We start from the raw sequence: 13,819 nt of genomic DNA on the forward strand, positions 1-13,819 counted from the left end.
TCTTTTGAGTTCTTATACTAGGGAAACTATACGATTTTTACACATGTGTGTCTGGTTTATTTCACTTATGAGTATATGTTCAAGTGGCATCCACCTCAATATAAAGGCTTCGAGTTTATCATTCTTTATAGCTGAGTAATACTCCATTGTGTAAAAATACCACATCTTTTTCAACCCTTCCTCAGGTGATGGGCATTCACCAGCCCTTAAAATGTGTTATAACTCCAATAAAATTTAAGTGTGTTAGAAAGGGCACAAGAATTTTGCTAAGGATAGTCACGGATTATCTGTTTAAAACTTACAGAAGTCTTCTTTCATGAAATCGTGTTTTAATATTCTTTCATTCTTAGAAAGCTGTTATTTGGTTATTATAATCTCTTGCTTTAGAAAAAAGTAAAATCAGCTCTAAATCTAACAAGATTTTTCCTAAATAGCTTTAAAATAGTAACACAACAAATCAAACACTGAAATAACCAATCTGTACCGATATGTAATAGATTATATAATGTGTAAAGAACAGATTTAATTTCAAACTTTTTTCTTTTATGAAAAACGAAATAAAATTTATAATAAGACAACAGCTGGTATACTGTGTATTAAAACCCTCAAAGTAGCTACTCAGAGCACAGAACATAAACCAAAAAGATTGTTTCAAAAAAGGAACAGGTACTAACAAAAATTTTCTTTCCCACTATGATGAATTAGTGGTATAAATGAAAACTAGCATATATACCAAAATATTTTTGAATCAGTGGAATATGTAACATTGGCAAGTATTCAGACTTCTGTTTATTTCCTACTTACCTCTCTTCTATTTTGCTCTCTTTATATACTTTAAGAGAAACCACGCCATATTTGAGCTTGTGTGTCTTAACTTATTTCACCTAACATTATGTTCTCAAGTTGCATCTACTTATCTATAAATGCCTCAAGTTTATTTTTATGGCAGGATAGTATTTCTTTGTTAAAATAGCACGTTTTCCTTATCTATCCATCTGTTAATGGATATATATGCTGTTTTCAACAGGTGCTATAAACATGGGTATATATATATCCCTATATGATGATTTTAACTTTGGGGAAGATACCTAGAGGAGGAATAGCTAGGTCAAGTGGAATTTCTATTTTTAGTTTTTTTGAGGAATCTCTATACTGATTTCTACAGTGGCTACACTAGTTTACATTTCTATCAACAATGCAGAAGAGTTCCTTTATTGCGACAGCCTCTCCAGCATTTGTTATTATTAGATTTTTTTTTTTTTTTAAATGGTAGCCATTCATTCTGGGTAAGATGGTATCTCAGTGTAATTTTAACTTGCATTTCTCTGCAGGCCTGTACTGATGAATATTTTCTTTTTCATGTATTTATTGGCATTTGAACTCTTCCTTCTGAGAACTGTCTGTTCATTCTGGTTTCCTGTTTTTTGATTGGGACTTTTATTTTCAGAAGTTGAAATTTTTAAACTCATTGTATATTCTTGATATTAGTGCTCTGTTCATGGAATAGGTGCAAAAATCCTTTTCCACTGAATTTCAAATTCTTTAAGAAGAAATACTTCACATATGTAAGAGGATGATGAATTTTTATTTAAATTTATTTATTTATTTATTTATTTTTTTATTTTTATTTATTTAAATTTAAAAAATGATGTTGGCACATTTGCCTATACCAGTACTACCTAAAAGAACTATAATATCATAACTTAAAATTTTCAAAGTCACATTAAAATAGTCAAAAGAAATAGGCAAAAATTAATTTTAACAGTGTGTTTTAACCCATTATATACAACATGTCAATTCAGTATAGCATCAATGGATAAACATTACTAATGAGATACTTATCATTCTCTTGTACTTTACACTTACAAGAATTTCAGTCAGACTCTATGTTTCCAGTGCTCAGTGTGACCACTACACTGGACAACCAAGGTTCATACACTCCTGTTAAAGTTCTCAGTTCCCAAAGTATGTATTAACAAAGCAGTTACATTGGTGATTTACCAGCTATCCTAGCTGTGTTTTAAGAAATTAAGGAATGGCTAATCAGGAGCATGGTTGTGGTTAAAACTTCTACCAAGAGGGACAGCAACTTCATCACCTGCCTTGACATCCATTCATCATCAAGGACATACAGGAGCCGAGTAACTATAACCTTTTTTAGTCTGGCCTCAGGCTGCAATAAATAACAAGCAGTAGAGTGAGCACCATAAACATATTCTTAAATTTGTATAATCTCTGAATTTTTCCATCTCAGAAGAATGAGAAAGAAAATTTACCATGTAACTTTTAAGGGAGAAATCAAAAGCAGACGAATCTCCTGGGTATGGCCAGAACACAGAAATTAAAAAATAAATAAAACAAAAACCCATAAAAAGATAACAAAAGAAAAATAAACTAAGACTTTTGAAAATACATGCACTGTTAATTTTGTTTTAAGTATAATGGAAACTATTTCATATCAGTGCTACCTTCCAAATTGTACTGAAAATCATAAAGGCATACTTAGTGCAACTTTGAAGGAAGTACTCCGACTACATTTTGAAAGAAAGAATTTTTCTTTGCATAAAATCAAAAGCCAGGGTAACAGGTAAGAAATCAGAGCATATTACTTGTATCTGAGGACTGGGAAGAGAAGTCTTACCTTCCCTAACTCCAGTCTCACCTAGTCCAAGATCCTCTCATTAGACCCACCTGAGAGAATTAACAGGCACGCATCTGCCAGAGCCTGCAGAGGATCTGCAGTGGCTGTAACAGGCAATCCTGCACAAAGAGGTGACAAGCTACCACACACTCAGTGTGTGAGTATTTTGTCCCTTCAAGGGACAACTGCACTAAAAGCATTTTGACAAAACCTCATGTGGTATAGGAATGTTATAATCTGTAATTTTAAAAATAAATGAGACAATTACCAGAAAAAAAAATTTGAAAAGCAAGAAGTTCTTAAACACTGAAAGACTCTAGCAAAGAACTTTAAGGTCAAGGACTCTCTCTCTCTCTCTCTCTCTCTCTCTCTCTCTCTCTCTCTCTCTCCCTCCCTCCCTCCCTCCCTCTCATCTTGCTATTTAACCCAAACTGGCACTCTTCCTGTCTTAGCCCCCCAAGTGCTAGGATTACAGGTGTGCACCACCACATCCAGCTTCTGTTTAAGATTTTATGTGAAACAAAAAGACAAGAAGAACATAATCTGAGAATATTACCACTGAACACCCTCTTAAATAAACTACAAATGCCTTTTTCCTCTCTACATTTCATAGGGGACATGTTTTCCTTTTAAAAGGATGCTTTTTAATTGTTGCTCAAAGGATTTATAGTGTAACAGTTTATCAGTCAAAGGGTGATATTTTGAAGAACAGCTACATTATTAATAACTGTGATGAGACAATAGGTATAAACATGGGTCAGCCTTAATAAACCAGAACATATGGCCATTCTAGGCATTATCTTACTGTTTATATTGTCGTTTTGAATGAAATTTTGAGAATCAATAAATATATATATATATATATATTTTTTTTTTCTAGTCTGAGTAAAATAGGTTTTTTTAAGTACCAAATCTTTCATATTTTCAAAAAGTGTTTACTCATAGAAATTAGATACAGCTGACTTTGTTTTTACAAAGAGAACAAATGTGACTAACAAAATCAAATTAAGTAATTTACATATTACACAGACGAGGTCAGCCAAATACAGAATTTGAAGATCAATTTTTTTTCTAAAGATCAATTTTTGAAAAACAAATATAATCAAGGAAGTAATTCCCTTGTGGAGCACAGCAACTCTACCACCAAGCACTAGAAAAGGCAGAATACTGGTACGTAGAGAAGGGTGATGTGGCAGTGTACAGTGTTTTCTTAGGTCTTCAACCAGTCACAATCTAGATTCCTGGATGGTTTTGTTGTATTTAAATAAAAGAAAGAAAAAAAGTAAATAATAAAGAGTTCTCCCCCCTTCATTTTTTTTATGTATTTGGTACAAGGTCTCACTCCATAGCTCAGACTCGTGGTGATCCTCCTGTTTTCAGCCTCCCTAGCACAGGGATTACAGGCCTGTGCCACCACGTCCAGATTACTTTTTTTGTTTTGGAGTAATTTAACACTGATTTACTTCTAAGTATTGCTTATTTCAGGCTTGTTTTGTGACTTATTCTTCCATTAATGCTTAAAAATGTTCAATAAAGTGAATTTCTAGACCGAAAAACACTTCAAGTCAGAGCAACTGTTATCCACAACAATGAGACCACATAAAGTCTTCTGTCTGACTCAAGACATGTTGTAATTTTACAGTCTACTCCAAATATATAAAAGTAATGAGAAATATAATTTGCAAAAATAAAGGTGCCCATTAGTTTCTCTTAGGTGGATCCCAGAGGAGGCATCCTTGGGTATGACTCAAAAATAATCTTTCATGCAGCCTTAGAACGGTTCTGGGGAATGCACTCTGGAAAAAAGGACTAGCTAACTAACACCCAGGATGACAAAGAATGAAAATAAGGTTTTGTCCCATTCCTTAATGGCAGAGAGGTCCAGGGCAATCCTGAGTTCTGTGCTTTGCTTTCAATACAGTTACTAATTTAATTAGTACCGTTTTCTATCTGTCTGCCTGTTAGCAGGCAAAGAAAGAGGGGTCAGTGAGGACACTGAACAGAGGGAAGGGTAGCAGCATATGCCTTTAAATTTCCCAAAGGGAAAAGGAAGGCGTGTGATATTATTTTAAGATGAAATTATGTGGGAGAAGGAACTGGATCAGGTAAATTTTTAGAAATTTTGGTAACAGGCAAATCTTTGAAGTCAGTGAAAGAAACCTAAAGAAAGATCAATTTCCTTTGCTTCACAGTAGTTTGATCAAATAGTAAGGAGTAAGTTCTCCATGCCTGATGAAACTATACTGGGCTTCTAGCTGTTAGAGTTAAGACTATTCATACATTTAAAACCAAAAATGTCTAAACAGTACTTTAGATAAACAGCGTGGTCAATAATCTTCACATACTTATTTTACATTTGTGTATTTCCCACCTCTAAACCATGGTCATTTTCCCACACTTCACAAAAATAATTGCAAATTACATAATGAAGAATTGAAAGCTACTGTGACAAAATAACAAGCATATATAGTTCTACTGGTTGCAGCTAATAGATTTTACTTTAAAAATACTTACCAGGTTAACTGCTGGGGAAAGCTCTGTATAGACATATTAATCTTTCGTTTTTTAATGAAAACTTGAAGCATAGAATATATAATGACCTCATTATTAAATAATTATTATAACCAGAATTAAATACATTTAGTGTTGACATAGTCTATAAAGGAAGGGAATAATAATCAGGAGCATCAGAAGAGTAATATACATTTGTATTAGTACAAATGGCAGCAGAAAGAAAAAAATTATATATCTATATATCTATATCTATATTTATAAATATAGATATAGATATATTCCCAAAGCAAGGTTATTTTGGAGTAGAAAACTGAAGAGAGGAAAATATTAACTTATTTACTGGCTTTATTTTACTCTTTCTTAGATCATATTTTTAAGAAATTAAATCATATCCAAAAGCCATTTTCAAAGTTTAATAGAAATGGCCAAATCATAATTATATTAAAATACTAATAGGAAAATCATTACAGTGAAAAAAATCTAAGCTTTATTTATTTATTTATTTTTGCGGAACTAGGGATTGAACTCAGGCCCTTGCGCTTGCCAGGAAAGCATTTATTCTACTGAGCAATCTCCCTGGCCCCCCACCTCAGTTCTTTAAATAGCTAATTCACTGCTCATGGAGAATTGCTATAGATAAACCTTCACAAAACATACTCCAAGAGAGAACAATAGATTCAATAACTGAATATTCAATTTGTTCTAAGTATGCTACTTCAAAGTTGGTTTCAGAAAACTGAATTGTCTTGATAGAACTCAGAGCACAGAATTTTACTTTTTTTAGGTTTCTCTCTTAAAGTTGAGAAAGCAAGGACTAGCGGTGGCAACCCATGGGACATGTGCTGCAGCAAGCTGTTAGTGTCACTGGAAATTCTAACAAGTTCACCCTCACTGACCTTGTGCAAATTTCAGACTAATCAAGGACTGCTATCTCCTATACCCTATACTCTGTCAAACTCTCTTCCAACCCCCTTCCCTTTGGATTTAAGTATTAGGATAAAGTTTGGCCATTGGATTGTTTTTAGAGTTACTTTAACTCAAGATGGATATCTGGGATACCTTAATACCAGGTTTGCAAAAACTGTTTATGCATTTTGAATAACTGCTGTTTAAAACAAAAAAACCCCACCAAACAATAAAAACCACACATACTTAGTACTAAAACAGAACTTACCTTAGAGCCACGCTCATTAAAGATTATTTCTACATCTAGGATTTTGCCAAACTGCTGCAGAGACAAAAATAAAAACATTTATTTATGGAAAGCTTCTTACGTATCTATTTTACTTTTTTCTAAAAAGGGAATTGCTACTAGTATTTATTTAATTTCATGTTTCCATTTCCTTCTGATTTATTCCCTACCACAGAACTGAGGGTGTCTGTTTTCATTCCTTTCTGAATTCACTAATCCCTATGCCACCCACTTCTGTGTACAAAAGCCATTGCCCAAAAGCCTTCACAGTGTGGCCTTATGTATTTTTTCACCTGAACAAGAACTGGATATAAAAAAAAAAAAGAACTGCATAAACTGAGTTGAAGGCATGCACAGGAAATCTCTGGGTAACTGGGCTCAAACTCCATTATTTATTTCAAACTAGACTTTGGGAATATGAGTGGAAAAAAAACCCACTGAAAAATGAAAACCGAAATCATGCTTTTCCACCGGACTGAACTATTACTTTACTCAGAAAACATATACTAAGAACCCAAGTTTTCTAGAATACCACATCCAGGGTTGACTCCAGTTTTACTTAATAAGAAAGCCAGAAAATGTTTTATTGTAGATAGGGGAGCATTCAGTTTTATTTCTATATCTAGTGTATAAAACTAAGATTTGTGTGGTGGTTTAGAGCTTGTTTTGTTTTATATTTCATATAGCATTCTTATATAATCTTTCTGAAGGAAAGTTTGTCTTTTATGGTTAAGGAAACTGAGGCCGATAGAAGCTATTTGTCACATTTACAGAGCTAATAAAATGGAGCCTGGAATCTCTGCTGTTTACCAGCCAAATAGATGACAACAGGAATAAGGTGTCCCTTGCTGGGGAAAATTATTTCTTTTTCCTTTTCTGCCTTATGGGAAAAGGCAGAAAAGAATATATTTCAAGAAATCACTAACTGGCTTAGGACACTGTTTTTCTGATTCAAGAGAAAACACATCTCTGACAAATGAGCCTGCATTCCATTCTCACAGACGCCAAAGACTGAGTCTTCATTGTCTCTGATCATTCAGAAGAAAACCTACAGCAAGTCCTATAGCTGTCCTTTCTATTTTTGGTTGTTCTCTTTTCTGTAAAGATGGAGAGCAGCTGGTTACCATTTTCTGTATAAAAGTTCTCCAAGTATTGCCGGTACATCATTCAATCTTAACTTGTGGGGAGGGAGAAGGGGGGCAGAGGAAAGGGAAGTAAAAATAATTAAGATGTGTTATGTACATATATCAACCCTCCATGGCAAATGTAAGTGTTCTCAACTGCAAATCTGCACTTAAAATTTTTTTTTTGGGGGGGTATACCTCAAGTCAGGCACTTTTCAGCAGGAAAAATGTGGCCAGGTAGTCAGCTCTAAGTGACAGTGCTTTGGTCCAGTGTCTTGATGCCATGAAATGGCCACAACAAACACTTAAAGCAGGGAATTAGGTTTTTAAGCAAGGCACTATCCTAATGAAACTTCTACGAAACCACTGATCGTGTTTAAAACAGGCAACAACATTGAGGATCAGAAAAAATTAAGTCTCTTAATAGCCATTCACTTACAACAACATAAAATTTTCCATTACTACACTGTTTGCATGATGATTTCAGGAGATAAAGAACTCAAGGAACACATCAGAGACAGGAAACTAACCCTCTACACTTGGCTTACACATTGTTTTTTAACATTCCTGAGTATGAGCAAAGAAGTGAAAATAAGACAGAGGTACTATTTGTTTTTAGTGACATTATTCCATTTAATTTGTAACTGAAAGATAGATTGCTATGAGATTCAAGTTGGAAGAGATTATGTGAGTTTCCCTGAGTCATGACCAAACAGAATTCAGTTCCAAGTTATTTGATGTCAAAATCCACACCCACCAGCCACTTCTAAACTCACATTCTCTACACTGCATGTTTTCTGAGATTGTAAAGATGGAATACAGAGCAGCAATAATGTATTCCTGAGGCGTACAATAGCCTTGTGGTAGACAATATATGGTAAGAGAAAGACAATAATGTGCTAGGCTCATCTAAAGGCAAAAAAAATGTTATGGGGTGAATACACAGTGGCCCCCTAAACTCATCCACACATTAGAACCACCTGGGAAGCTTATAAAATTGCCTAGGCCAATTAAATCACAACCTCTGGTATGGGACAAAGGCATTAGTACTTTTTAAGCTTCTCAAGGGATTTTCAAAGTGCAGACAAGTTTAGGAGTCACTACCTTAAAACAATGTCTTTTTCATTTAAGTAACTCCAAGCATACTATTGGTATATATACTAAGGCTCGTGTGTGAGTAGGGTGGCCATCTCATCCTGATCTTAACACTGAGTCACAGTCTCAGCAAAGCCACTTGCACAGTTAGCTATGTGACCTGCCAGGTGAATGTCTATAGAGTAGGTGAATGACAACACAGCTATTGGGTTAAATCCTGTTTTAATGGTACAAGCCATAGGACTAAGGAAACTTACCCCAAACATTTGCCGGAGGTCAGGGTCCCGGAAACGGAAAGGAATATTAGAGACATGCAGTCGTTTAGGGGTAGATTTACTCTCAGAATTCTCACTACTTTGTGTCTGTGATTGCTGGCCGTCTGTCTGTGCTCCACCTTCTGTCTGCTGAATAAAGAAGGTAACAACACTAAGTGAAAAATAAGCACAATTCATATGAATTACCTAAAGCCCCACAATCATTTCCAGTTTTATCTGTAGGTAAATATAAGAATTCCTCCCTTCAAAGAAAAGAAATACTTAAAGATATTATCTCTGTTCAAAATGCTATATTCTACAAATAAAAACTTGAGGTCTTCTAAATAAAAGCAAAATGCGGGGGGAACAGACAAGAAACACTAAGTGATTTGCCCAAGATGCCATAAAAATTCATTAGGATGAACAATGTAAAAACTGACTTTATACTTTCTATTTTGGAGACCTTTCTGCCTTGAAAAGCGAATCCACTGTACTTAGTTGTGTAGGTCACTGCATCTTTTGGTCTATCATCTCAGGCTCTCAAGGAAATGAAATGAGGCAAAATTTTTACACTCAATACCCTCTATTAGAGTCTTAGAGTTTAGACAATTTAGTTGTCACAGTATTGTAATACTATTTATGAAGAGAGGCAACAGTGCTAATACTCAATTTGCCTGAAAACTGAGGCAATTTCTCATCCTGAAATGAATCTGTACTTTCCTTCCTTTCTCATTTATACAATTCCAGCTAAGTTCAGTTCAAAGGACTCTCCCTTCTTGTGGCCCTGGGAAAAGTTGCATCTAGCGGGTTTAATTACCTGTTGGAAAAAGACTTTATGGAAGCCTGACTAATCTATTACACATCATACAAAGGCTAGCCTTTTACACATTTATAATGGAAGACTGAGTTTGGTATACGCTTTTAATCATGAATCTTCTTTGCAACATCCCAGGCCATGTGTCCCCCTGCCCTTTTCACTAAACTGTCAAAAAAGTTGTTATGTTGAGAAACATTTTTGACATATATCCAACAGGTGTGACACATTGTAGGCAAGCAAAAAGACATTTATTTTGAAGTATTCATTTGGTAATTTAAGAACTTTATGGTTTTGCTATTCCCTAGGGGGTACATGCTAAACTGGACAGCTGCTGAGCTGATTAAACCAACATACTTTTAAAACAGGAGAACTTGCTGTTCTTATTATCTTAATTGAGAGAGAATGGAGTCTTTAGCAGATTCTTCTGGGTGACACAGGATGAATCTCCTCCCTTTGGCCCAATATTCAGGCTAAAAGAGACTGAATCAGAGATACTTCTGGCTCAAAGATGTTAGCAACAATCTTGAAATGAAGCTTGAAACTTTAAAATATAAAGGATAATCAAGAATAAACTCCAAGTGAATAATAGCTTTTCAAGTGTCAGTCTAAGAGATGGCAGCTTTTTATCTCATTCCATTCAGGCCTTGCAGATGGCTCAAATGTGCAATGATTTATGTGATTTAAAAATAGCAGAAAAGGGAAGAGCTATGAAGCAATGTTCTGCCAAAGTGTGAAGTTTTCAATCATCAACTGGAGCACAATGCAGACTAAACAAAACAAATTCCATCCAAAGCTGAAATTCACTAAGTCACTACAACAGCATCACGGGCACCATCATGCAGTCAAAGCAGTAAGCATCAATTGCAACTAATGCTCATTCAAGCATCATCAAACTTGCCTCACAGCTGGATCACACAAAACTCTTTCTTCAATTAAACTTTAAAAGCACCAGATATGATCTGTGGGATGACAATGCATCACTTTAAGAAAAGTTTGAAAGATTGATTCCACAAAGCTTCAAATTACAGTTTTAAATGTAACTTGTGTATGTGGCTCATGTAACCTGGCATACTGTAAATGAAGTGACAGGATCAGTACAAACTAATCATTAAAGTATACTGCCTACTACTTAGTTGTTGCTATTGAGAATTCTCTGCTGTCACAAAGACATAATTTAATTGGCTTGGAAGTCAAACTGGTTAGTTTTCTGGTTTATAGTGAACAGTGTTGTATTTTTTAAAAAATAAAATCATTGATTCTAGGGAGATCTTGCAAGTAGAAAAACTGTATTATCATTTTCAAAATTCTCAAGCCTTTTGACATAATATACTTTAAAATACAAATTTAACAGATAGAAACACACACTCCGCACAAAGCAGAGTGAGTTTTTCACAAAGAAATATACCCACATAACCATCAAACTAGAACCAAGAAATAGGACATTAGGAACATACCAGAGGCAACTCCAGTTCTTGGTCATCACTATACTAACTTGACTCCAAAGGTTGGTTTTGCTGTCTAACTTTAACAGATGGAATCATACAGTACACACTCTTCTAGGTCAGGCTTCTTTCACCCTTTATATTTGAAACATATACATACATATTCATATAATTTATCTATTAGTACTTCTTGTATAAACATTCAGAATTTATGTGATCTGTTTCCTGGTTTTCACTCATAATAATAATCAGCAATGTGCCCTGTCACAAAACACATTTTTTTTTTCCTAGAGCAAGTAAATTCTTTACTCTGCATACTGTGGCTGGCATTATCATATGCTGTATGTAATTTCAGTTAATCTGTTCTTATGCCCTACTGCCAGCTTTGCAATTTCCGGTGGAACATTCTTATTCACACATCTTTTGGTACACATGACTTTGTATGGGAGATAAAATATACATATATACATAATATATGTATGTATGTATATAAATATATATGAGTGGATTTTCTGATTTACGTTAGTGCTCAGCTTTAACAACAATGCCCATTTTCCAATGTGGCTGTACTTTGTTCATCACCTTTATATAACAGTCTTAGTAACTTTTAGCACTGTCATTTTTCATCTTAACCATTTTGGTGGAAGGCAATGACATGATATTGTAGTTTTAATTTCCATTTTTCCAGAGAATTAAAATTCATGTTTATCGAACATTTTATGAAATACATGCGCTAATCTTTTACCCATTTTCTGTTACGTAACTGTGGTTTTTTTGCTTAGGATCTGTATGACTTCTTTATAAACTTTGTATATGAAAATTCTGATATATGTACTATAAACAATTACCTGTCTGTGCTCCATAACCTGCCTTTACATTTTTAACAGAAGTATTTTTACTTGCTGGTGTCACTACCTGAAACTTCTCTACCATTAAAGTGGCTAATCTAAGAACCTGATTCCTTAAACAAACTGTATTATCTTCTCACTTTGCTAGCTCAAATATCCCTATCGACAGACTCGCTGGAGTTTACTGGAACCTATAAATACTTACCTATCTCTGAATCTCACCTGTTTTTCTTTTCTATCCAGTTTATGTTCAAGAACCTATCATTTCAATCCCTTTGTTGAATATGCCTTGTGAAACTACAGCTTTGAATGAATTACAACCATCCATTCCATCTAAGTCTGAACTTAGGCACGTAACCACTGTTGGAGGAAGGCCACGCACCTGGGCTGCTCAATGGCATAGCAGGCCCACCAAACTGAAATTGGCACGCAGTGCTCCCAGTAACCTTACCCAATGACTTCAGTTAGCTAGTGTCTGTGCCTTCTACAAATATTACTTCAGACTAATTTTGTTGGAAAACAGGAACTTTCTACAGAATAGCAACTATTTTTTGATCACTCATTCTATATAAGATTTCATCTAAGACTTTTAATAAAAATTACTACTTAAATAATGTTCACTTGGTGCCAGACATTTGCCTAAGTATTTTACATATTTTAATTACTGTAATTCTTCTAAAAATCCCAATGGGTATTTTATTGGCAATAATTTGTAGGTTTTTTTTTTTTTTAATACAAAACTAAACAATAACCCTGCTTAACGGAAACAGAACTCAAACCCTGGCAATCTGACTCCAGAGTGTAGGCTCTTAGCCACTATACTGTACTTTTGGGCAATATTTTCTTTTCTTTCTTTCTTTCTTTTTTTTTTTTTGGCGGAACTGGGGATTGAACTCAGGCCCTTGAACTTTCCACGGAAGCACTTATTCTACTGAGCCATCTCCCTGGGACCCAATATTTTCCTAATTTTCACATCAACTTCGCAGTCAAGTGCTCTACCACTGAGCTATTCTCATGCCAACTTGGAAACAGGTATTATTATTACTTCCAACTGACAAAGGAAAAAACTAAGGCAGAGAAACACTAGCAGATGCCAAAAGTCAAACAGTAAGTGTCCAAACAGAATTGAAAGGCAGGCTCCCCGGCCTTGTCACATGCTGACCACCTCCAGGCTCTGCGCACACCCTTCCGCTCCTTTCTCTTCTCATCACAAGAGAGAAGACATCCACAGCCCACTCTGATTTCCTCAGGACCAGCATCTGAAGAAAAGAGGATTCTCCTAGTATGGAGATAAGCACAGGGCAAGAGATTGGGAAGGCTAAGTAAAAGCTTCTCAGCCTTATTTTGTGAAACATGGACTGTAAAACTGTTCTAAGGAAAGTCTCAGTCAGCAACAGCAGTTAGTTTGCTTTATTTTCTGCAGAACAACCTTACTGATATATAAACAGTCTCTCAGGGTCGTGTTTTTTCTTCCTCCCCCAGCTGTGCTGATAAAACTCATCACTGGAGGGGATGAATCAGAAGAGGCCACATCTGCTTATAGCAGCCTACAAGGAGTGTTGGCAACCCAACCGCTCTGATGCAGTCACATGGCCACAGCCTATGCATGCACTAGGCAAGAAGCTCAGCTTCCTACGTGAGGCACAGTGGTCTGTCAACACTGCAGAGCACAGAGGCTTCTCACAAGAGCACAGCAGACATTCTGAGGTTCTAGAGTAATGTATTAATGAGAATACTTAGGATATATTGAATATAAACCTAGTATCACTACCAATACATTTTTAAACACAGAATTAATTAATTTTATTTATTTATTTAAGACAGGGTCTTGCTATGCTGTTCAGCCCAGCCTTGAGCTCACTTTATAGCCCAGGGTAATCTCAAACTGGCAA

At 35.3% G+C, this 13,819-nt stretch overlaps 1 protein-coding gene across 18 annotated transcripts in view; it reads right to left on the minus strand.

Moving 5' to 3' along the window:
- Rbfox2 (RNA binding fox-1 homolog 2) overlaps positions 1-13,819 on the minus strand; it is a 305,574-nt gene that overhangs the window by 34,644 nt on the left and 257,111 nt on the right. For 9 of the 18 annotated variants that reach the window (XM_004634570.2, XM_004634567.2, XM_023719030.1 and 6 more), the window contains exons 4-5: positions 8,824-8,970; positions 6,330-6,383 (exon numbers count right to left, since the gene is read on the minus strand). In XM_004634570.2, the coding sequence (XP_004634627.1) occupies positions 6,330-6,383; positions 8,824-8,970 (201 nt within the window). The remainder of the gene's footprint in view (positions 1-6,329; positions 6,384-8,823; positions 8,971-13,819) is intronic. The other 9 variants (XM_023719032.1, XM_023719031.1, XM_023719028.1 and 6 more) reach the window with 1 other exon arrangement.

This window comes from Octodon degus, unplaced genomic scaffold (assembly GCF_000260255.1).
Source record: "Octodon degus isolate 3935 unplaced genomic scaffold, OctDeg1.0 scaffold00064, whole genome shotgun sequence".
Lineage (NCBI taxonomy): Eukaryota > Metazoa > Chordata > Mammalia > Rodentia > Octodontidae > Octodon > Octodon degus.